The 26,193-nt window shown below is 32.0% G+C and overlaps 3 protein-coding genes across 3 annotated transcripts; all 3 read left to right on the top strand.

Moving 5' to 3' along the window:
- The first annotated feature begins 15,596 nt into the window (after positions 1–15,596).
- LOC133039670 (uncharacterized) lies at positions 15,597–18,830 on the top strand. Its single transcript, XM_061118579.1, has 4 exons — positions 15,597–17,575; positions 17,659–18,083; positions 18,164–18,744; positions 18,803–18,830. Exons 2-4 carry the CDS (start codon positions 17,949–17,951, stop codon positions 18,828–18,830), a joined length of 744 nt encoding a protein of 247 aa, XP_060974562.1. The 5' UTR covers positions 15,597–17,575; positions 17,659–17,948.
- LOC115696439 (uncharacterized) lies at positions 18,789–19,573 on the top strand. The gene is made up of 2 exons (XM_061101662.1): positions 18,789–19,118; positions 19,204–19,573. The coding sequence occupies exons 1-2, from the start codon at positions 18,846–18,848 to the stop codon at positions 19,549–19,551; spliced, it is 621 nt and encodes a 206-aa protein (XP_060957645.1). The 5' UTR covers positions 18,789–18,845; the 3' UTR covers positions 19,552–19,573.
- Positions 19,574–19,620: 47 nt separating this feature from the next.
- LOC115696950 (uncharacterized) lies at positions 19,621–20,501 on the top strand. Its single transcript, XM_061101663.1, has 3 exons — positions 19,621–19,787; positions 19,889–19,999; positions 20,087–20,501. The coding sequence occupies exons 1-3, from the start codon at positions 19,636–19,638 to the stop codon at positions 20,358–20,360; spliced, it is 537 nt and encodes a 178-aa protein (XP_060957646.1). The 5' UTR covers positions 19,621–19,635; the 3' UTR covers positions 20,361–20,501.
- The last annotated feature ends 5,692 nt before the right edge of the window (positions 20,502–26,193 follow it).

Genomic DNA, 26,193 nt, shown 5'->3' with positions numbered 1-26,193 from the left:
TGGAAAAGTGCTATGTCCTTTCCAGGACATTGGCAAAGTTTACCAGTATTGGATGTATGGAGTATACATCGGAAAGGAACGATATTGAACTTTGATTAGATATATTAAAATTTACCGTAATATCTATTCAACTCAATATCACCTGTTGATCCTAGATCAAATGATCTTAATCATGATATGGTTAGGTTCGATCTCAAGAGTACTATACATGTTCTTTGATTTGTTAGTTAAGCCTACTTTTGGGTCAGGGTGATACGTACATTTTGGGAACATGATAGTATAATTGAGTGGGGGTGCTACCATAAATATGGAATCTATAACTTCTATAGGAATTTAGAAGTGAAACGATGATATCGTTTGAGCTTGGCTAAACAAAGATAAATGGTGGAGATCTCATTTCACTTCGCTGAAATATCATATATACGGAGCTAAGTGTTTTAAGGATAAAATACATTGAAGGAGTAACGGTACCTTAGTGCCTATTCAATGGAGATCATCTATTAGAGGGTCATTGATCAAATTAGGATTATAACAATAGATAAATAATGGCGTATCTATATCGTGGAACATATAGAGCGTTCTATATGACTGAGAGTGCAATTCCAAGTTCTAAGTGTGGATTCAATAAGGAATTAATAAGTTAGGGAATTTACTTGGTAAATTCGGTTCGACTTATTGGAAGCTCGGTTAATATAGGCCCATGGTCCCCATACTAGTTAAGACCACACTGCTTGTAAGACTCAGTTAATTGATTTTAATTAATCAATTATAATTCTAAAGTTAGACTATGTCTACTTTATGAATTTTCACCAAGCAATGGCGAAATTGTAAAGAAAAGAGATTCTAGGTTTATTTATTAATTAAGATACTTTATATGTCTAAATTAATAAGTATATTAAATGACAATATTATTTAATAATTATTTTTAAGTTATTAAATAATTAGAATTGGCATTTAAATGGCTAAATTGGAAAATTGACATTTTTGAGAAAATGAGAATGAAAAATAACAAAATGGGAATGTTGCAAAGTGAGGCCCAATTTCCTTATATGGGCCACCCACTATGCATAGGCTTTTACCATTTTATTTTTTCATTATTTTAATGCCACACAATTCTAACCTAAACCTAGAGGGCATTCTATAAATAGAAAGCAATGGCTTCAGGAAATAACACACAATTGCATCTCATTATTTTCAGAGAGAATTCCTAAGCCGCCACTTTCCTCTCTCTTTTCTTCTCTTCAAAATTTCGAAAATTCCCTTGAGTGATAGAGTAGTGCCCACACACATCAAGTGGTACCTCAATCATATTATGTAAGACTGTGGAAAATCAGCATCAAAGAAGGAGAGAAAGAGATCCAGATTTAGATCTTGATAATGCTCTGCTACAGAAAGGAATCAAGGGCTAGAGATCTGAATGGAAGGAGTCATTATATTCCGCTGCACCCAATGTAAGGTTTTTTTAAAGTCTTATGTGTTTATTTCATTGTTTTAGAATTCATATTAAGATGTTAATGAAACATACTTGGTAGTAAATCTAGATCCTGGTAAAATATTTCCAACAACTGGCACTAGAGCCATGGTAATGATTTACTTTCATGAAATATGAATTAAAACGATGATATGTGTTGATTTGGATGGTTTCATGTTGATCTATGTGTTGTATTGATGATTGATTGATGTTTGTGAAATTCTGGGAAAAATAATTGAATCTTCGTTTCTGGAATTATTTTTATTGGATAGTATGAAAAAAATTAAGCAATTCACTTTTTTTACAGAACTCAATTTCGATTTTATTTGAATTAGTTATGAATTTTTGAAGTTTTGAAAAAATCGGGGGTGGTGACACACCCTTTTGCACGTGGCTAGCTGCTGGCAGCACCCTTTGTGCGCCCAAGCAGCCCCTTGCGCCGAAGGATGTGCACCTGGATGGTGTGCTTTGCATACCGTCTGTAGAGCTCAAAATTTTTTCGTTTTTCTATGATTTTTCATGCTATTTAATGGAATTAACTTCCGATTTTTTGTGTAGTTTTGTATTTTGATTTTTAATTTTCATATTTCAAATCTAATTATCAGAAATAAATTAATTTATTTTTTTTTTAAAATTAATTTTAGATATTAGTGTAATATTATTTTGGAAATAGGTAAAAATCAATTTTTGCTTACCTCTTTTCTTATTTTTTTTTTTAAAATTTGATTATTTTATCTTAATTTTAAATCTAAGGTCAGATATTAAATTCCTTTTATAAAAAATATTCTATTTTAAGTAATTTGACCTTATTTAGATTTAAAATAAGATTACTATAATCATGATATTTTAAAAGGAAATAAGATATTTTTGCTAACTTTTAAATTTTGTTATTTTTACTTAAATTAAATTATAAAATCAAAAAATGGTATGTATTTATCATTTTATTTTATTGAATATTTAATTTATAAAATAACATGAAAATTTAAAAGGTGGTTAGCAATTTTTTTTAAATGATATTTAGGTTAGTAGAAACCTAATTTTTCAAAAATTGTAGGTTAATTTTAAATATTATTTTATTTTACTTAAAACTGAAAATATTTTTTTTATTTATTTATTATTTTTGAAATTAATATTTTAAATTAAATAAATCCTACATCAAACTATCCAATCTAACTTGTTGCAGGAGTATGTGTTTTAGATTGTTTGTAAGTTTTTCTAAAACCTATTATTGCTTGATCTAAATTGCCATGGTTAACTTGTTGAAGATCCAATGATCTGATTTTAACCCATGATTCAATTGTCAATAGATCAATTAAATAATTTGTAACTGGTAAATTTTACATTCTTCTTTCATCTGTGTATGACCTTGTAACATGATAGGATCCATCCAAATTTGTATGCCTGTGTGAGCCTATATGTTTATTTTATTATAGATGCATATAGGTTGTTGCTAAATAAAATGTCACACCCTGATAGATTTTATTTAGGTCCATTTAGTATTTGGACCTATTCAATTAATAACAGTTGTTCATTTTAAGGTTAAATTCCTCTCTTTTGGGCCTTGTGTGAGAGTTGGGGGCCAATAGAAGTGTGTACGACATACTGAACCCAGCTCCCCCTCACATGAACTACCCCAACTGTGAAGGCCAATTTGCCTGATTTGGATAACTGTGCTAGGTTAGTTAAATTAGTTTAACCTAATAAAATTTATTAGCAACATAATTAATTTTAATTTTTTTAAAAAAATTAATTTAAGAAAAACACACTTAGTTTAATGATTTAATTTCTAGATAAACTATTGTATTTTACTTGTATTTAATTAAATATAAAATTATAACTAACTAGATTCTTTCTGAAACTTACTTTAATTATTTCATTAAATATTCCTATTTAAGTTATAAATTAGTTATTTCTAACTAATTTTCTTTATTAACTTAAATTTGAATATCTTTCGAATGTAATATTAAGTTGATGAATTCTAGGAATTGGTTATTGAAGATTCTTAAGATATTTTTTTAAGTTGATTTTAAACTTAAAGTGGAATATTCTTAAATTATGTAGTTACCAGTTAATTTTGATATTTAATTAAATTTTATTTGGAAAACTTTTATGTTGGTTATTATAGATTCTTTTTATAACAACTTAAATTAGATATTTTCCAAATCTTGAAAAGATACTTAGTTAAATGATATATATTCTAGATAGTTATTTCTATACTAGTTATTATTGCTAATATTAAATCGGAAAATACCATTGATTGTGAAATTAATTGTTTAATAATTAATTTTGGTACAATCTAAGTTTAGTATATTTTTCTAGTATTAAACTAGAATTAATAATTAAGTTTCCTCTATACTTAATTATTTATTTCTTGAATTTAATACATTTAATTAAATTAAAAATTTCAATATCTAAGTTGATTTTCATCATGATACTTATTTATTATTATTTTCATGTTATTTAATTAAAGTTGAAAATTATCTTAAGTTTGAAATATTATTTCAGAATAACTTAAATCTGAATAATTTTCAAAATATATTTTATTTTATTAATCTTTTTCCTACAATTTTGAAATTGCATTTCTTTAAATGCAGAAATTTCGAATTTTATCTGAAAAATAGATTAAAGTTGAAAATTATTTATTTTAATTTTGGACCAGCTTAAATCAATGATTTTTCCATTTAATGATTAATTAAAATAAATGAACTAAAATATATATTAACTAGAAATTGAATTAATTAGTCAATTAAAGTCTAGATAGTTATTATCTGTTTTGCTTGAAGTATTTTTCTAGTGTATTTAATTAAATAGAAAATTAATATTTAAGTTGATTCTTAATCATGATACTTGAATATTTGAATTTTTTTTAAATATTTAATTAAATAGGAAAATTATATTTTTGTTGTAAATTAAATTTTTTATTAATTTTGGGCCAACATAAAATTAGAATAATTTTTCTAGGTTTTATTTTATTTTATTTTAAAGCATTTTTCGAAAGTAGTATTTTTATATACTTCAATTTTCAAAATGCAATATATATTTATAGAAAATAAAATTTGTGTTCTAAATTAATTTAAACTAATTTTGAAACAACTTAAATTGAATAATTTTCTAAATATTTATAGGAAATTATCACTAAGATGGAAGTAATTCACGTTATTTTCATATCCATCTAAGTATAATTTATAAATATTAAATTAAAATTTATGTTTAGAATTTTTCATTCTAAATTGGAAATTTTAATTAAATAAATATATATTTAAAATAAATTTATTAAAATAAATATTAAAAGAAAATATGCTTTAAATAATGAGCTTTATTATTATAAGGACCTTCGATCTCCTTTATTGGTTATACATATTTCTTGTTTTAGTGAGTAATCCTCCCTAATGGAAAAATGTTCATTAGCAATTTAACGCCGTAGAATCTCGAAAGATAATATTATTTGTAAGTGTTTTATACAGTATTGATCACCCTAATGGTGGCGACTATATTTGACTTACAAAAGTATGAAACAATGGTGGAAGCTCATAAGATAGAATAGCCTTGACTCTCGCCTAAACGGGACAACGCTGGATTCCAATATAGATCGAATAAAAGGTTGCTAGAATGTTTATCATTTTGGAAGAGCTGACAACTCTATTCAATGGATGGTATCATTGACTCTCGCCTAAACGGGACACTGATATCAGTTTGTTTAAGACCTTGGAAATTATTTACGATTGTATGTTTTAGTATTTTCACTTGTCATTCATCTGCGAATACAACGAAAACTCATGTCCACCCCTGAATGTACATCCATCTGCGAATGAGATGAACTTACTTTCAGTGGATATAGGCATATTAACTCTTTGTAGAGAATGATTTTGTCAAAACCACTATGAACAAGATACTAATGCCATAGATTAAAAAAATGTGGTTGTATCTTTTGATGACTTAGGTTTAGTTACATCAAAGAGTTCTTAGAATAGTGCAAGTGGATTCTGGTCACAGAATACTAAACTCATACAGTTTGAATCCATTGAAAGAAAATGGTTATTAAACACTTGTGAAAGTGTAGCTGTATAATGAGTAATTCTTTCTTGGACCACCACGATTAATTTAACTGTAAGTTGATTTGTCCATACAAGTAGGAGATGTCTAAGATCGAGGATTTATATCATTTCGGGATAGAATTTCGGGAATATAGAATGACTTTATATGATTTATAGACCATTCATCCAATGATATGTCATTGAGCTAATTCGAAATGAATAAGCTAAGAGGAATTAGGATAATTTCGTTTTAAATAAGAATCCAACGATGCTCCGATTAGCGAGAGTCAAAGTAATCTTATTTATACAATCTTGTTGTTTCATATTTTAAAATACTAGTCTAAGGTGTCATCAATTGATGAACAGCTAGATGTTGCATATACAATATTTATCTTTCGAGATCTAATACTATTATGTTTGTCTAATGGTGAAAATCCATTAGGGATTTATCTTATTAGAAAAACAAAACAAGTAAGACCAACAATAAAGATTCGAAATTAAACTACAATTTAATAATAGAAAATAACATGGTTCAATATAAATTCATACACAATTCAGAAATTATTAATCACATTGCAAGTAGGAATGACAAGTGAAAATACTAAAACATACAATCCTAAATAATTTCCAAGGTCTTCAACAAACTGATATCAGTGTCGTGTTTAGGCGAGAGTCAAAGCTACCATCCATTGAATAGAGTTGTCAGCTCATCTAAAATGATAAACATTCTAGCAACCTTTTATTCAATCAAGATTGGAATCCGCGTTGTCTCGTTTAGGCGAGATTCAAGGCTATTCTATCTTATGAGCTTCCACCATTGTTTCATATTCTTGCAAGTCTTATACAGTCGCCACCATTAGGGTGATCAATACTATATAAAAAACTTACAAAAATGCTTATCTTTCGAGATTAAATGGTGCTAACTTGCAAATGAACGTTCCTCCATTAGGGAGGATTACTCACTAAAACAATAGCTATGTAAAACAAACAATGGAGATCGAATATCCTAATAATAAAGCTCATTATTTAATGAAAGTTGTATTTTCTTCTGAAACTTATTTTAATTTATTTATTTTCAATATATATTTATTTAATTAAATTTTCCAATTTAGAGTGAAAAATTCTAAATATAAATTTTAATGTAATATTTATAAATTATACTTAGATGGATATGAAAATAACTTGAATTATTTCCATCTTAGTAATAATTTCCATAAATATTTAGAAAAATATGCAATTTAAGTTGTTTCAAAATTAATTTAAATTAATTTACAACTCAAATTTAATTTTCTATAAATATATATTGCATTTCGAAAAATGAAGTGTATAAGAATACTACTTTCGAAAATGCTTTAAAATAAAATAAAAATAAATCCTGGAAAAATTATCTTAATTTTATGTTGGCCGAAAATTAATTAATAAAATTAATTTTACAACAAAAATATAATTTTCCTATTTAATTAAATATTTAAGAAAAGTTTCAAATATTTAAGTATCATGATTAAGAATCAACTTAAATATTAATTTTCTATTTCATTAAATACACTAGAAAAATACTTCAAGCAGAACAGATAATAATTATCTAGACTTTGATTGACTAATTAATACAATTTCTAATTATAATATATCTTAGTTCATTTATTTAATTAATCATTAAATGAAAAAAATTATTGATTTAAGTTGGTCCAAAATTAAAATAAATAATTTTCAACTTTAATCTATTTTTCAAATAAAATTCGAAATTTCTGCATTAAAGAAATGCAATTTCGAAATTTTTGGAAAAAGATTAATAAAATAAAATAAAATATATTTTGAAAATTATTCAGATTTAAGCTGTTATATATAGAAAAATATCATTTTTTCAACTTATAATTTATTAAATAATTAAATATTTAACAAAATAACAAATTTTGAATTTGAAAATATTATGGTAAGTATATCTATAAAAATATCTATGTTAAGTTCAAATTTATTAATTATTTAATTTGTCATATAAGATAATTTTAATATAATATTTCAAATAAAAAGATAAAGTTATCTTTTAATTTAAAATATGTTAAATATCAAAATATCTAATCTTATAATTAAATAATATATAAATATTAAAGAAGTTAACAAATTTTTAAATCTGACCATAATAGGAAATATTTAAAATTAGAAATATTCCGAATCAGAAATATTTGAAAAAAGGAAATATTTCAAATTGAAAATATTTAAAATTGGAAATATTTCAAATTGGTAAAATCTAAAATTGGAAAAATCAGATTTTGGGAAACAATCCCATAAAAAATTGGATTTTCGGGAAAAAACCCAAAAAATCGCAATTTGTGCGGACACCATTGAACCCCGATTTTCCAAAAATCATAATTCTTTCAATTTTTATCGGAATCGAGTTCCGTAAAAACAAAAATTGCTCAATTTTTCACAAGGAATCCAAATAAAATATTTTCAAAAATTGAAAAAATATTTTTCATGGAGAAATTTCGAACAACACAAACTTTCATCACATAAGCACATAAACTAACATGAAACCATCCAAATCAACACAAAAACTATAAAACGTTGTTTTAATTCATATTACATGAAAGTAAATCATTACCATGGCTCTGGTGCCAGTTATTGGAAATATTTTCCTAGGATCTAGATTTACTACAAAGTATGTTTTATTAACATCCTAACATGAATTCTAAAACAATGAAATAAACACATAAGAGTTTAAGAAAACCTTACATTGGGTGCAGTGGAATATAATGACTCCTTCCATTCAGATCTCTAGCCCTTGATTCCTTTCTGTAGCAGAGCATAATCAAGATCTGAACCTGGATCTCTTTCTCTCCTTCTTTGATGTTGATTTTCCATAGTCTTACATACTATGATTGAGGTACCACTTGATGTGTGTGGGCACTACTCATTCACTTAAGGGATTTTGAAATTTAGAAAAGAAAAGAGAGAGGAAAGTTGCGCTCAGGAATTCTCTCTGAAAAGAATGAGATGCAATTGTGTGTTGTTTCCTGAAGCCATTACTTTCTATTTATAGAATGCCCTCTAGGTTTAGGTTAGAATTGAATGTCATTAAAATAATGGAAAAAATAAAATGGTAAACCTCTTGCATAGTGGGCGGCCCATATAAGGAAATTGGGCATCACTTTGCAACTTTCCCATTTTGTTATTTCTCATTCCTATTTTCTCAAAAATGCCAATTTTCCAATTTAACGATTTAAATGCCAATTCTAATTATTTAATAACTTAAAAATAATTATTAAATAATATTGCCATTTAATATATTTATTAATTTAGACATATAAAGTATCTTAATTAATAAATAAACCTAGAATCTCTTTTCTTTACAATTTCGCCCTTGCTTAGTGAAAATTCATACTCCATACATCCAATACTGGTAAACTTTTCCAATGTCCTGGAAAGGACATAACACTTTTCCAAGGTGTAAGAATACCTATCGCTGATTATACCATGTCAGTCTAAATCCAGTTTTCTGACAAATCAGGGAATAAACTTTCGAACATATAGTTAAGATTATATTCCACTTTACTGACAACACTATAATCATTAACAAATTCATATGTTCTGGACTTAAATTGAATTCATAAATTATATATATAATCATGAAATAAATCATGTGAACCGTGCAACATAAAATGTTATTTCTGATCTTTATTACTAAGTAAATCTGATTATATTGAAATGAGTTTAATTTAGGGCACAAAACCCAAGAAAAACTACTGCGGCCAATTCTAAGTCATATGTAGGGTATCGCTGTTCATAATCCTTTAACTGACGGGAGGCATAAGCGATAACACGCTCGTCTTGCATCAGTACACACCCCAGACCCTGTCTGGATTCATCACAATAAACCACGAACTTTTCTTTGTCAGAAGGCAAAGCTAGCACTGGAGCTGTAATCACTCTTTGTTTCAGCTCTTGAAAACTAGCTTCGCATTTATCTGACCATACAAACCGCTGATTCTTTTTAGTAAGCTCAATTAAGGGTGTTGAGATTTTAGAAAATCCTTCCACAAACCGACGATAATAACCGGCTGGACCCAAGAAGCTTCTAATTTCTGTCACTGTTTTCGGTCTTAACGAATCCCTGACGGATTCTATCTTTCCTAGATCTACCTTGATCCCATCCTTGCTAACAATATGCCCTAAAAAGGACACCTGAGATAGCTAAAATTCACATTTCTTGAATTTGGCATAAAGCTTGTGTTCTCGAAGCCGTTGCAGAACCATTCGCAGATGTATCACATGCTCCTCTTCTGATTGAGAGTACACAAGGATGTCGTCGATAAACACAATTACACAGATATCGAGGAAATCCTTGAATACTCTATTCATCAAGTCCATAAATGCTGCAGGAGCATTGGTCAGTGCAAAAAACATAACCAAAAATTCATAATGTCCATATCTAGTGCGGAAAGCTGTCTTCGGAATGTATTCCTCTCGGATTCTCAACTGATGATAGCCCGATCGGAGATTAATCTTTGAGAAGACCGTCTTCCCCTGAAGTTGATCGAAAAGATCATCGATCCTAGGTAATGGATATTTATTCTTAACTGTTAGCTTGTTTAACTCCCGATAGTCGATGCACATTCTCATAGACCCATCCTTCTTCTTGACAAATAACATCGGAGCTCCCCAGGGTGACACACTAGGCCGGATAAACCCTATGTCAAGTAACCCTTGAAGCTGAATTTTTAATTCTTTAAGCTCAGCTGGAGCCATTCCATAAGGAGCCTTGGAGACCAGTTTCACTCCAGGTGCTAAATCAATAAAAAAACTAATTTCCCGCTGAGGTCGTAAACCCGAAAGTTCTTCGGGAAAAACATCTAAAAATTCTTGAACCACCTTGATATCTTCTGGCCGAACAGAGTCTGGTCGAGTGGTGTCTAACACCACAGCAAGAAACCCTAGGCATCCATCACACAATAATTCTCTAGCTGACAGGGCCGAAATCACCGGGATCTGAGATCCCTGAACCGAACCGACAAAAACAAACGGTTGTTCTCCTTTTGGTTGGAAGATTACCATCTTCCTCCTACAGTCAATACTGGCTGAATATTTAGATAGGAAAATTATCCCCAGTATGATATCAAAATCTGCTAAGCTCAATTCAATTAGGTCAGCACTTAACTCCCTATCGTCAATTCTGATCGGCATAGACCTAATCCACCTTTTGGACATAACTAACTCTCCGCCATGTAATAGGGTTCTAAACCCTGATTCGTAACTATCATGCGGTCTATCCAATTTACTAAAGATTCTGGGTGCCACATAATAATGTGTGGCCCCAGAGTCAAACAATACAGAGTAAAAAGAGTTGTTAACCAAGAGTTGACCTGTCACCACTGAAGGGCTGGCTTCTGCATCAGCGTGACTAATGGCGGACACCCTTGCTGGAGTGGGTCTCGCCGGAGCCTTTGGTGCTTCGGTTCTGAGTTGAGGGTAATCCCTCTTGTTATGCTCTGGAATGCCACATTGGAAGCACCCTTGTCCTCTACACTCCCCCAGATGGTGCCTTTTACAACTGGGGCACTCTGGGTAAGTATATCGGGTCTCAGAACTACCCTGACGACTGCCTCGACCCTGGTTCCCCCGGAACCTCTTTTTCTGACCTGAGCCACCGGTTGCAGTGGATGCTTTCCTTTTCTTGTCCATGGACAAACCAATACCTCCCCTGCTAAAGCCTGATGCAGGAGGGGTAGGAGCCCCGCCAACCACTGGAGTCCTAGCAGACTCAATTATGCACTCAACTGCGCCCTCAGCTCGCAGTGCCTTTTCCACCATCTCAGCATAGGTAGTTTTGTGGTCGGTAGTAATCATTAGGTCATGTCTAATCTTCACATTCAATCCATCCAGATACTTTTCCTTTTTACTGAAATCAGTTGGCACAATTCTCGAGGCCAACCTTGCCAACCGATCAAACTGCGTTGTGTACTCAGTAACACTCATATTTTCTTTCTGGGTCAAGTGAGTGAAGTCTTTCCTCTTGGCACTTCAGACGGCCTCATTGTAGTACTTGGCATTGAAAATTTCTTGGAACTTTTCCCAGGTCATCGTTGTGACATCGTGTATCATAGAGATCATGTCCCACCATACTAATGCGTCTTCTTGAAATTGAAAAGTGGCACCGACCACTCTATCATTCCTGGTGACGCCCATGAAATTCAATATCTTAGTGATCACAGTTAGCCACTGCTCCGGACCTCCCCGAAAAATCGGAGGTGCTTGCTTACGGAACCTTTCATACAGAGGTTCCATCCGATTAAGCGCTATCACTGGTTCGGCCTGGACAACAGGGGCAGGTGCCACTAGAATTTTCCGGAACAGGCACTGCAGGAGCACCCTGCTATCTCAATCACTGGATTTCACTATCTTGTTCCTCAATTCTGGCTTGCATTTTTGCAAACCTATTTTCCCAATTCTGGGCTTCCTGAGTAGCTTGGGCAGCATGTGGCGGGTTAGCATTGTTGGAAATTATTTTACAAGGATCTTAGATCTACTCACAAGTATGTTGATTAACACCTTAAATATGAACTTCTAAAACGATGAAATAAACACATATAAAGTTAAGTAAATCTTACATTGGGTGCAGCGGAATATAATGACTCCTTCCGTTCAGATTTCTAGCCCTAGATTCCTTTCTGTAGCAGAGCATTATCAATATCTGAACCTGGATCTCTTTCTCTGATTCTTTAGTGCTGTAACTCCTTCTTGCTGAAAGTCTTTATTCACGATCTTCCTCACTATGATTGAGGTATCACTTGCTGTGTGTGGGCACTACACTAATCACTCATTGTTTCGAAATCTCAAGGAGGAAAAGAGAGAGAGAGTCGGCGGCCAGGTACAGAGAGAGAAGGCTTAGGTTTTTCTGAATGAAAAGTGTAATTTTCCTGAAGCCTTCACTATCTATTTATAGCTTTCCACTAGGGTTAGGTTTGAATTATTTGGCATTAAAATAATGAAAATATCAGAGGTAAAACCCTACAAAAGTGGCCGGCCCTATACAGTATGGATTTGGGCCTCACTTTTTGCAATTTTGCAGTTTTATCATTTCTGCATCAGATTTTCTCAAAAATGCCAATTTTTTAATTCAACCATTTAAATGCCAATTGTAACTATTTAATAACTATAAATAATTATTAAATAATATTGTCATTTATCATATTTATTAATTGAACCATACAAAGTATCATAATTAACAAATATGGCCCTAAAACTCTTTCTTTACAATTTCGCCCTTACTTAGTGAAAAATTCACAAATAGACATAGTCTAATTTGAGAATTATAATTGATTAATCAAAACAAATTATATGAGTCTTACAAGAAATATTATCTCAACTAGTGGGGGGACCATGGGTCTATATAACCGAGCTTCCAATAAGCAGATCAAGAATTCTTAACCTAAATTCATTGACTTATTAATTCTTCGTTGAATCCAGGCATAGAACTTAGAATTGCACTCTCAGTATATAGAATGTTCTATATGTTCCACCATATAGACACATCATTAGTTATCCATTGTTATAATCCTAATTTGATCAATGATCCTCTATATGAATGATCTACACTGTAGAAGGATTAGATTACCGTTACACCCTACAATGTATTTTATCCTTAAAACACTTAACCCCGTATAAATGATATTTCAGCTTATGTGAAATGAGTACACAACCATTTATTTTCGTTTGGTTAAGCTCGAAGGAGATCATCCTTTACTTACTATTCGCCAGATAGAAGCTATAGATTCCATGTTTATGTTAGCGCTCCCACTCAATTGCACTACCGTGTTCCCAAAATGTACGTTTCACCCTGACCTAAAAGTAGGCTTAACTAACAAATCAAAGAACACGAATAGCCTCCTGAGATTGAGCCTAATCATAACAGGATTAAGATCACTTGATCTAGGATCAACTAGGTGATATTGACTTAAATAGATATTACGGTAAGTTTAATAAATCTAAGTCAAAGTTCAATATCGGTCCCTTCCGATGCATACTCCATGCACCCAACCTGAGCTTTACTTTAACCAATGTTCTGGAAAGAACATAGCTTTTCTCCAAATGCAAGTAAACTCTTGTTGTAGATTATCATATCAGTAAAACCCTGTGTCTGATAAATCTAGGAAACTTTATTCACATAGTCATGTTTACTTTCCAAAGTGTTGACAGCACAATAAACAGGATCAAGTATGTGAAAAGGGTTTCAGATGAATTCATACATTATGTACATATAATCATGAAATAAATCATGTGAACCATGCAGCATTAAATGTTATTTCTGATCTATATTAATAAGTAAATCTGATTATATTAAAATGAGTTTTATTTAGGGCATAAAACCCAACAAACTCCCACTTGCACTAATATAAAACAAAAAAGTGCATTTCAAATAATCTCAACACCTTGATATACAAATCAAGTATAGTAGTAGTAAACTCCTCGTAATAGGATCTAAAAGGTTGAATTAAACACAACCTTTTCTCCATCATTACTCTTCCTTAATCACAAAATCATTGGTAATGTGAAATTCCTCTCTATATGTCTACTCTTTTTGGGATACTAGATTCTATACCTTTGGCAACTACTTTTGGTTAATCGGGAAATAACACTAGTAGTTTAGGCAATTTGGAATGGTGCCAAAGATATATAGAACTTTCCTTAGACTGAATAAGTACCTTTCCTGTAACTTTAACATTCAGTCCCTTTCTTGTAGACCTAGAGACTTCAGATAGGTTTTTACACTTCTCCAAAATCACTATTCCACCCCTAGAGTAATCACCATCTTATCAGAAAGATTTTCTAGTACAAAGGAAAATCTCAAAATCTGATGTGGTGTAGTCTAAGAGTTTTAAATACACCCTCATAGACTAACATATAGTTCCTCTTCTTAATCTTAAGATTTACTTGATTGTCTTCCAATGTTCTTCTCCTGGATTAATCTGATACCTACTCATTACTCCCACTCAACAGCAGGTGTCTGGTCTAAGGCATACAAAAGCATATCTAAGACCTCTCACTGTTGATTTAAGAAATTCCTTCATGGCTTTATCTTTTCTGGAATAGTTGAGACTTTTCCTTAGATAAATAAAATCTATGCCTAGAAGTCGAGAAGCTTCTATAGATTGCCATTAGAAAGAAAATGCTTCAGCATCTTACTAAAGTAAGTTGCTTGCATTAGGGTAAGTAATTACCAGGTATACCACAATCCATAGGTTTAGATAAACTCAAAACCTATAATACTAGGAACATGAAGTTTTGTTAAGTCCATTGAATAGACTTATAAATGAAAATTTCCTTTTATGTCCTTGTAATAGAAAACTTTAGGTTACTCCATATGAATGGATTAAACCTTAGTTCTATTGGCTTTTCTTCTTAGTTTCTTATCTTGACAATCCATTACTTGTTTAAACTCACAATGGATTTTCATCACTAGTGTCTTCCAAGTCATAAGAAGGTGAGTTCCTAGAAACTCTCCCACTACGACAAGGTACCGTGAATTATGTCTAAGAAAACTAAATGGTATTGAACTCTTCGGTTGTGACAAGACAACAAAGGCAGTGGGATCATCATATGTCAAATAAGATGAAAGAACACTTTTGGAATCAAGAAAAATATCTCCTTTATGTTCTACACTACTACAAATATTCGTTTTCACGACGGTTTTAAAAACGAATTTTTTTTGGGACCGTCGCTAAAAAAATTAAGAAACTGTTCAAAACCGTCGGGAAAAATAAGCATTCCCGACGGTTTTGAACAGTAGCAACAATAATAGGCGACGGTTATTATTAAAATAATTAATATACGAAAAAAATAATGGGGTATACCCGACGGTTTAAAAAATAATGGCGTAGCAAAGATGGAATCAAATCCCGCTTAGATTTGAAAGAGTTAGGGATTCGTTCCAATTTACACCCACAAGTTGTTGGTCGACGAACGTTCTTACCACCAGCTTGTCATGCTCTAACTAAAGTAGAAAAACAATCTTTGTGCGGTTCTATCTCCCAGGTGAAAGTACCTGAAGGGTACTCCTCAAATGTCTCTGATTGGGTAGATATGAAAAAATGAATTTTGAGTGGTCTGAAATCTCACGATCATCATATATTGATTCAACATATTCTACCAGTGAGTATCCGTTCTGTGTTGCCAAAGAAAGTTAGATATGCAATTACGAGATTGTGTTTGTTCTTCAAATCTCTTTGCTGTAAAGTGGTTGATGTGCCTAAGTTACAGAATCTCAAGATAGAAATTATAGAAGTTTTGTGTTACTTGGAACAATTTTTCCCGCCTTGCTTTTTCGACATAATGGTCCACCTAACAGTGCATTTGGTGAGAGAAGTAAAGTTATGTGGACCTGTGTACTTGAGATGGATGTACCCATTCGAACGATACATGAAAATCTTGAAGGGTTATGTCAGAAATAGAAGTAGGCCTGAGGGTTGTATTGTTGAATCATACATCGTTGAAGAGACGATTGAATTTGCTCAGACTACTTGTCAGAGGTTACCACTGTTGGCTCTCGCTCTACTCGGGTCGATAGGGAAATAAGCAGAGGGGGTAGGGGTTTTTCTGTTTGTGGTGTGAGTCGAGCTGATTGTGAAGAAGCGCACCGGCTTGTGTTGCAAAATACTGATGTTGTCCAACCGTACATTGAGTAAGTTTAAGTTAATTTTTCATTGTTAAAACATATTAATAATATCAATTCAAACTAAAACAAATCCATTGAACACTTGAAGGGAACATTTTAATTGGATCAAGACTACTAATCCGACTAAGGCACGAAATCAAAAATGGGTACAAGATGAACATTATCGAAATTTCAGTACATGGTTAAAAACAAGGTACTATTAACATTAATGTTTTGTTACGCATCATATGTTGATTTACCTTGACTCACTAATCAACTTGTTATGTTCATAGGTATATGCAGAAATGTGTGAATCTCCGTGTAGTGTGTCCAACACACTACTTTGCATATCACGAGGTCCTTCGTGTGATGTACTCAAGTTCCCATCGTACTATATAAATAGTACTCAATTTTGCACCCAAGCCCGTGATAAATCTAGAAAAACTCAAAATAACGGTGTCATGATTGTTGCTAAGGCTTTCCAAATATCTAGTTCAAAAGACAAAAACCCTATTGAATGTGACATGTCTTTTTACGGTGTAATTCAAGAAATTTGGGAATTAGATTACAGTAGTTTTCGAATCCCTGTTTTTCTTTGTGATTGGGTTAGGAGTGATAATGGGGTCAAAGACGATGAATTTGGATTCAAGTTGGTGGACTTGAATCGAATCGGACACAAGTCCGATAGGTTTATAATGGCGTCCCAAGCAAGTCAAGTGTTTTACATGAGTGATCCATTAGATGCACGCTGGTCAGTTGTCTTGACGACACAACCAAAAGATTATGATAATCAAGAGTCTAATGGCGATGATCTCATGCTTAGTGACCAAATTCATCAAATCACCCCACCACCTGTTGATGTCACCGTTGGGGACGATATCATATCATCTCGTGATGATGGTGAAGGATTATGGTTGAACGAATCTATCAACACATGATTCATATATCAAACACGTATTGGTATTTAGTCTTTTTCATATATTTACATTTAGCTATTATTTTGACTATTCTTGTATATTCTAATGTATGATTTTAAATTTGTGTAGGCTTTATATCATGGAACGAGGTGGGGATGATGAGTGGAGTGCATGGTTGGATTATGATGGTGATGATGGTCCATCCTTGCCAGAAGGATCTAGTGTTGATCCTGAACAGCCATCCGTGGAAGAAGGTAGTGGTGATCCTGAAGAACAAACACAGAAAAATACTCGCGGGAGAAGCAAACGAAATGATATAACAAAAATAGTTAGCGAGGGAAAAAAGATGGAGATTGAGTACAATCACTACGGACAACACTGGGGAACGGGAGGGACGGCAAAAGTTACCCGAATTGGAGCATGGTTGCGAACTAATATTCCACTTAGAGACATTACGTGGCCTAAAGGGAGCCAGGACCTTAAAAACCAATTATGGGAACACATAAAGGTAAAATTAATTCTATTATTCGAGATCTTCATTATTGATTATAAAACAAGGTACTTATAACTATACTATTGTCAATGTTGCAGGTCGCGTTTGATGTACCAGACACAGATAAGAGGATGACAATTGCTAAAGGTGGAGATAGGTGGAAAGATTGGAAAAGTACCCTAACAGAAGGTATTTTTACATTCAAAGATGTCGCTCCCCATCTTCTCGAGAAGCCCCCAAACTTTATGAAAAAATAATTAATTTGCAAGAATGGAGAGAGTTTGTGGACTCGAGATTAAGTCCAGAATTTGGTGTGAAGAGGAAGAGGGCCTAAGAGAGTAGGGCTTGTAATCTTTATCCCCATCGCACTGGACGAGGTGGTGTAAGGATGATTCAAGAACAGATGGAGAAAGAGGTCGGCCACCAAATTACTGAATTTGATAGATCTGAAATTTGGAAAAGATCTCGCACTAAGTCTAATGGCGAGGTGGAGGGCCCAACTGCAGAAGTCGTTAAACGGATTGTAAGTTTAAAGTTTAATTTTGTTTGTATTAATTCTTATGCTTCATAATTTATATCTAACTCTAATTTTTTTGTTTGTAGGATGAATTACGCAAGCAAGGGGCAGAGGGTCTTGTACAAGTGGAAGGTAAAAGAGACGTGCTGACCATGGCGCTCGGGACAGATGAGCATGGTGGTCGGGTTCGAGCCATGGGTTTCGGCGTCACCCAAACCCAATATTTCAACACACCACGCCCTAAAAGGAAAAATGTCGATGGGTCGAACCAGGCATCATCTGAATTGGAGAGACGCGTGCGTGAGACAGAGGAACGCAACAGAAAGTTGGAGGATAAAGTGGATGAGCTCATTCGTCTTATTAGTTCCCAGCATAGCAGCGTTGCATCTGGTTCCGGTGTTGGAGGAGCATCAACTGAACCACCGAACGTTGACATTGCCTCCGAACCAGTAGCACGACCGTCGAGTGCTGCCAATGTCTATTCTGCACCAGATCCCATAGCACAACCGTCAGGTGATGCCAATGTCTACTCTGCACCAGATCCCATAGCACAACCGTCGGGTACTGCTAATGTCTACTCTCCATCACTCCCGCGTTTTCGAGAGGAAATTGCTCCAGCAGCAGCACCGCCACCTACTGGTGGTAGTTCGGAAGAGGTAATCTTAATGTTAGTTTACAAATTATTCAAATGCAAAATTATAAATATGGTCAACTTACAAATTGAGTTGTTCCTTGTTTGTTTTGGATTTATAGACCTTACCATGTTGGATGCACTGTCTGTTGGAGCCTAGAGGGATGGTACTGAAGGTTGCTTCAGGCGACATTGTGAAGGAGAAATATTTGAAAGATGGAAAGTTTTCCATTAACATGGAAGAATACCTACACAAAGATTATCGTCGGGTATATATCGAAGAAGCCAATATGGAGAATGCACTGCTCCCGTGTCCCTTAGTCGACGATTCATTGATGACAGTAGGTCAAGCTGTAAATGGTCATGTGGCATGGCCAAAAGACTATCTTACACCTGTTGGGAAATATTTGGTATGTTTCAATTTGTCTACTTAACTTATTGTGTTTATTAGTTAATGGCATTGCTAACTTATTGTTTTTTTTTTCATATATATAGACACAACCACCCACCAAGAAACTTCAGAAGCAACCCGTGAAGAAAAGCTCTGAAGATTTACTCGGTCCTCCAACACAGCCTCTAAAACACCCTGGGAGGCCGAGTAAGGCAAAAGTTAATGCAAAGTATGCCCAACCACACCAAACTTCTTCCATTATTGCATTTTGGAACTTCGTCAAAAGGTGGCCCAAGTCATCCATGCTCCAACTCCAAGTCCAGAATGAGCTATTTGGGGTCGCAGATGACTCTATTTGGCTTGCTAAGAGTGACATTCAAGAATTGTGCACCATGCAATACTTGGGAGCACAACAAATAGGAGTTTGGTGCAAGTATGTTTATAACTCTTAATAATAAACTCGCTAATGTTCTTTTGACAGCAACAGTTATTAATTATGACATTTTATCAGCTACCTTAAAGAAAGACTGTTGGACATGGGTGGGTTGAATCGAGTCTATGAATTTTTGAATCTGGCTGCGATTGCCACCGATGCAGGGGATGAGAGTAATCGTTGCCAAGCACTAGTCGCTCGAATGACTAGGATGACTAATTCAGAGAAATGGCTTATTGCCCCATATAATAATAGGTATATGTAGATGTAAACTAAATAATTTCGGTATTTTTAACTCTTCATAAAATTTATTATTATGTATATGTTAACAGTTTTACACTTATTTGTCCGAGCAGGAAGATGTTTCACTGGATGCTTGTAGTCATCCAGCCAAGTACGCAGACGGTGGCGTACTTGGATTCAGGCAACGACGACATCCCGGATGATTTGAACTTTATTATATCCACGTAAGTTCTATATCAAACATCCCAATATGTTAGCGTGTTCTTTATTTATAAATTTATATATGCTAATTAAATTTACTTTTTGTGTAGATCGTTCACAATGTATAACCGAATGGTACGACGACCTGATCGACCTACCCAGTGGATGACTCCTATCTGTCCTCAACAACCCGATGACAAACAGTGTGGATACTACGTCATGAAATTCATTGAAAGTTTCATGGTCGTAGAAGATCCAATACAATTGTTGACCCGACAAGATAGGTTCTCCACTCCGTACACTAATGATGAGATAAATATTATGCGTGATCGGTGGATTCATTATGTGAAAGCGGAAGCGGAGCGACAACAGTTACCGTGTTAGACAGTGTGTATACATATACATATTTAGATGATATTAATTAGCGTTAGTTCAATTATTGTGACTATACAAAATTTTAAATATATTTAGACGTTAGTTTAATTGTTGTCACTATGCAGATTTTTACAAAATTTAAAAATTAATGCAGGGAAAGAAATTGCAAAAAATTTGTTTTTTTTTTCCTATTTTTCAAATGTACCGACCTAAAAAAACCGTCGCTAAAAAAATTCAAAAACGAAACCAGCATATAAGGCACGTTTTAAAACCGTCGCCTATAACTGGGTATAGGCGACGGTTAAGAACCGTGCCTAATACTATAGGCGACGGTTTAAAACCGTCGCCTATAGTATTAGCGACGGTTTTGAACCGTCGCCTATTTTGCCCAATTTACGACGGCCGAATAGGCGACGGTTATAGAAACCGACGACAATACTTTAAACGACTGTTTAAAAGCGTCGGGAAAACCCATTTTTGTAGTAGTGTCTACTTTATTTTTAAACTTAGTCATTTTCTTAGAAAAGTAGTATTTGTTTAAACAAACACTTTCTTATCTATTGACTATGGGATGGTCCACCCCTAATCACATAGAATAGCTAACAAACCATGGTTAACAGTTCTAGCTTTTCTTAAGATTTTGATTAGGGCATCCATGAATCTAGTAATGATTTAATTTAAGTATACAATCATTGCATCATTATGAAATTGTATTACCATAGAAGGATTTAGGCAACGACTAGTAACTAATCATCAATACGCAAATCGAAATTTCTGGGGAGGTAAGTTTGGATATAATTCAAAAATCAATTTAACGATCGTTGAACTGCATATCTACTAACTATTTCTCCACCCCTATCAGTTCGCAAGATCTTTAACCACTTACCTTAATGGTTTTCCACCATTGCTAGAAATCAGAAATTTTTCAAACATTTCAAATTTCTTTGCATAAGGTATAATCTAGAGTGATCGTTTAAGAATACAACGAAAACTCATATCCAACCCTGAATGTACATCCATCTGCGAATGAGATGAACTTACTTTCAGTGGATATAGGCATATTAACTCTTTGCAGAGATTGATCTTGTCAAAACCACTATAAACAAGATACAAATGCCATAGATTAATAAAAATGTGGTTGTGTCTTTTTGATGACTTAGGTATTGTTACATCAAAGAGTTCTTAGAATAATGAAAGTGGATCTTGGTCACAGAATACTAAACTCATATTCCATACAGTTTGAATCCATTAATAGAAGATGAATATTAAACACTTGTGAAAGTGTAACTGTATTGTATTCCGGAATTAGAAATATAAGAAAATTTCTGTTTGGATTCTAAAATTAAAGTCAAAGACTTAAATTTATACCAAATATAATGAGTAATTCTTTCATGGACCACCACTACTAATTTAAACTCTAAGTCAGATTTGCCCATACAAGTAGGAGATTTCTAAGATTGAGGATTTATATCATTTTGGAATAGAATTTTGGGATTATAATCATATGCGTCGTTTAATTTCTAAAGAGAAAAAATAGAATGACACAAAATGATTTATAGACCATTCATCCAATGATATGTTATTGAGCTAATTTGAAATGAATAAGCTAAGAGTAATTAAGGTAATTTCGTTTATAAATAAAAATCCAACGATGCTTCGATTAACGAGAGTCAAAGTAATCTTATTTATACAATCTTCTTGTTTCATATTGTAAAAATACTAGTGTAAGGTGTCATCAATTGATGAACAGCTAGATGTTGCATATACAATATTTATCTTTCGAGATCTAACACTATTATGTATGTCTAATTGTGAAAATCCGTTAGGGATTTATCTCATTAGATAAACAAACCAAGTTAGACCAGCAATGAAGATTCGAAATTAAACTACAACTTAATAACAGAAAGTAACATGGTTCAATATAAATTCACACACAATTCAGAAATTATTAAACATGTAGCAAGTAGGAATGACAAGTGAAAATACTAAAACATACAATCCTAAATAATTTCCAAGGTTTTCAACAAACTGATATCAGTGTCCCGTTTAGGCGAGAGTCAAAGCTACCATCCATTGAATAGAGTTGTCAGCTCATCTAAAATTTTAATCATTCTAGCAGCCTTTTATTCGATCAAGATTGGAATTTAGCATTGTCCCGTTTAGGCGAGAGTCAAGGCAATTCTATCTTATGAGCTTTTACCATTGTTTCATATTTTGCAAGTCAAATATGGTCGCCACCATTAGGGTGATCCATACCATATAAAATACTTACAAACTACTTATCTTTCGAGATTAAACGGCGCGAGATTGCTAATGAACGTTCCTCCATTAGGGAGGATTACTCACTAAAACAAACGCTATGTAAAATCAACAATGGAGATCGAATATCTTAATAATAAAGCTCATTCTTTTAAATGTATTTTCATTATTATTTATAATAAAATATATTCATTAAATATCGAATTTAGAATTAAAATTCTAAATTAGAATTTAATTTAATATTTATAAAATTATACTTAGATGGTGATTTAAATAAATTGAATTATTTCCATCTCAGTAGTAATTTTGATATATAAATATTAAGAAAATTATTTAAGTTGTATTAATTTAAATTAATTTGCAACTCAAAATGAATTTCATGAGAATATATTTATTGTGTTTTAAAAAAAATATAAAAACCTTATATTTTCAAAATACTTAAATAATAATTACTTAGAAAAATACTTCAAGCAAAAATATCACCTATCTAGATTTTTCTTTGACTAATTAATTCAATTTCTAATAATATACTTTAATTCATTTATTTTAAATTAATCAATAAATGAAAAAATCATTGATTTAAGTTGGTCCAAGAATTAATTAAAAAAAATAATTAATTTACAACTTAATCTATTTTTTGAAGATAAATTCAAAATCATCTTGCATTATGAAATGCAATTTCGAAAATTGATTAATAAAATAAAGAAAAAAAATATATATTTTGAAAATTATTTAAATTTAGTTGAAAAAATAAATTTCAACTAAAAATAATTTTCTATTTAATTAAGTGTCATGAAAAAGAAATATTTAAGTATCATGATGAAAATCAACTTAGATATTTAATTTTCAATTTAATTAATTGTATTAAATTCAAGAAATAAATAATTAAGTGTAGAGAAGGCTTAATTATTAATCTCTAGTTTAATACTAGGAAAAATATACTTAAAATAAATTGTACCACAATTAATTATTTAAATAATTAATTTCACAATGTATAATATTTTCCTATTTAATATTAGAAATAATAAGTAGTCTAGAAATAACTATCTAGAAAATATCTTATTTGACTAAGTATCTTTTCCACAAAATTTGAAAAAAATATCTAATTTAAGTTGTATTAGTAAAAAATCTAGAACTTAAATATTTTCAAATTTAAATTTAACTAAATATCAAAAATTAAGTTGTAACCACTTAATTTGAAAATATTTCATTTTAAGTTAATATTTGAAAAAATATCAACTAAAAAAAAATATCTAAAGAATCTTAATAACCAATGCCTAAAATTCCTCAACTTAATTTTGAAATTTTAAATCCAAATGATATTCAGATTTAAGCTGGTTAGTTATAGATAACTAAATATCAACTTAAATAGGAATATTTAATGAAAAAATTAAATTAAGCTTCAGAAAGAATCTAGATGGTTATAATTCTATATTTAATTAAACAAGAAAATACATATAGTTTAGCTTAGAATATAAAATTCTTTAAACTATGGTTTTCTTAAATTAATTTCAAAATAAATGAAATTAATTATGTTGCTAATCAATTTTATTAGGTTAAACTAATTTAATTAAGCTAACAGTTATTCAAATCAGGCAAATGGGCCTTCACAATTGGGGTGGTTCATGTGAGGGGGTGCTGGGTGCAGTATGTCGTACCCACTACTATGGCTCCCATCTCTCACACAATGCCCAAAAGAGAGGAATTTAACCTTAAAATGAACAACTGTTATTAATTGAATAGGCCCAAAAACTAAATGGGCCTAAATAAAATCTATCAAGAACTATGATATTTTATTTAGCAACAACAACCTATATGCATCTATAATGAAATTAAACACATAGGCTCACACATGCACACAATTGGGATGGATCCTATCATGTTGCTAGGTCATACACAGATGAAAGAAGATTGTAAATATACCTGTTACAAATTATTTATTTGACCAAGGGAGCCATGAGTTAAAATTAGATCATTGGATCTGTCAACAAGTTAACCATGGCTATTTGCAATCAAGCAATAATAGGTTTTAAAAACTTACAAACAAGCTAAAACATATACTCCTGCAACAAGGTTAGTTGGATAGTTGGATGTAGGATTTATTTAATTTTAAATAAATAATTTCGAAATATTAATTAAATAAAAAAAAATTATTTTCGAAAATAATAAAATAAAATTTAAAAATTTCCAAATTAATAAAAAAAATATTTAAAATTAAACCTACGATTTTGAAAAATTAGGTTTCAACCAACTTAAATATCATTTCAAAAAATGCTAACTACTTTTAAAAATTTAATATTATTTTATAAATAAAATTAAATAAAAATTAAAAAAGACAAATAAATATCTTTTTTAGATTTTATAATTTAATTTAAATAAATAAAATAACAAAATTTAAAAGTTAGCAAAATATCTTACATTTATTTAAAATTACATGATTATAGTTATCTTATTTTAAATTTACCCTGCCATAATGTGATGTGCTTCCAATGCCAATAAAAAGTAACCCATCCAATGGTATTTAACATCCAAAAAACCGCGAAATAAAAAGCATCCCAAGCTCATTCGAGACGTGAGCAAAACTCAGATTGGAGAAGAATATGGCCCATGGGTTCCATTTATTGGAACTCTGTTTTTATTTATTTTTGTTTCGAATTGGTCAGGGGCTCTTTTACCTTGGAAAATCATAGAGTTACCTCATGGTGAGTTAGCCGCACCCACAAATGATATAAATACTACCGTTGCTTTAGCTTTACTCACGTCAGTAGCATATTTCTATGCGGGCCTTAGCAAAAAAGGATTTGGGTATTTTGGTAAATACATTCAACCAACTCCAATCCTTTTACCCATTAACATCTTAGAAGATTTCACAAAACCCATATCACTTAGTTTTCGACTTTTCGGAAATATATTAGCTGATGAATTAGTAGTTGTTGTTCTTGTTTCTAATATTTTTCCCTTCCAATATTTTTCTATTGGAGCTTCCCTCATTCCTTTTATCGAGCATAATGATGCGAATCGTGCTTTAATGAGTTCTAATATGCAACGTCAAGCAGTTCCTCTTTCTCCATCGGAAAAGTGCATTGTTGGAACTGGGTTGGAATCCCAGGTGGCTCTAGATTCAGGAGTTGGCGGCAAAACCCCCAAAACTTTCATTTTGGTTTCACTAAACCCCCACAACCCAAAATTTCTGCGGGTAAACCCCCAAAACCACTATTCTGTTAGCAGTTTACCACTTCCGTCCAAATTTAAATGTTAACTGCCATGCTGGATTGTCCACGTGTATACAATATACACATGGCACAATTTTATTGGCCCTCGTAATTACATTATTAAAAAAAATAAAATAATATAAATATAATTAAAAATTAAAAAAAAATTACATAATTAATTTTTTTCTTCTCCCTCCTCGTAACTCCCTCTCTCTCCCAAAACTACTCCCACCATAACCACCATTTCTCTCTTCCCAAAAACCACTTCTCTCTCTACAGTAACTTCCACTCTCCCATAACCACCACCACCACCACAACAAACACAACCTTAATTCCTCTCTCCCATAACCACACCACCATCAATACACCAT

The sequence above is a fragment of the Cannabis sativa genome, chromosome 7 (assembly GCF_029168945.1).
Source record: "Cannabis sativa cultivar Pink pepper isolate KNU-18-1 chromosome 7, ASM2916894v1, whole genome shotgun sequence".
NCBI lineage: Eukaryota > Viridiplantae > Streptophyta > Magnoliopsida > Rosales > Cannabaceae > Cannabis > Cannabis sativa.
This window is presented reverse-complemented; position numbering and strand designations above follow the sequence as displayed.

What these genes read in the sequence shown, in the direction of transcription:
- LOC115696439 (XM_061101662.1), top strand. Translation starts at nt 18,846, where the DNA reads ATGCACTGTCTGTTGGAGCCTAGAGGGATGGTACTGAAGGTTGCTTCA. An exon ending in CACCTGTTGGGAAATATTTG is followed by an intron (nt 19,119 to 19,203) that starts GTATGTTTCAAT and finishes TCATATATATAG; the next exon opens with ACACAACCACCCACCAAGAA.
- LOC133039670 (XM_061118579.1), top strand. Translation starts at nt 17,949, where the DNA reads ATGATTCAAGAACAGATGGAGAAAGAGGTCGGCCACCAAATTACTGAA. An exon ending in CAGAAGTCGTTAAACGGATT is followed by an intron (nt 18,084 to 18,163) that starts GTAAGTTTAAAG and finishes TTTTGTTTGTAG; the next exon opens with GATGAATTACGCAAGCAAGG. An exon ending in TCGGAAGAGGTAATCTTAAT is followed by an intron (nt 18,745 to 18,802) that starts GTTAGTTTACAA and finishes TTACAAATTGAG; the next exon opens with TTGTTCCTTGTTTGTTTTGG.
- LOC115696950 (XM_061101663.1), top strand. Translation starts at nt 19,636, where the DNA reads ATGGGTGGGTTGAATCGAGTCTATGAATTTTTGAATCTGGCTGCGATT. An exon ending in ATTGCCCCATATAATAATAG is followed by an intron (nt 19,788 to 19,888) that starts GTATATGTAGAT and finishes TTGTCCGAGCAG; the next exon opens with GAAGATGTTTCACTGGATGC. An exon ending in TTGAACTTTATTATATCCAC is followed by an intron (nt 20,000 to 20,086) that starts GTAAGTTCTATA and finishes CTTTTTGTGTAG; the next exon opens with ATCGTTCACAATGTATAACC.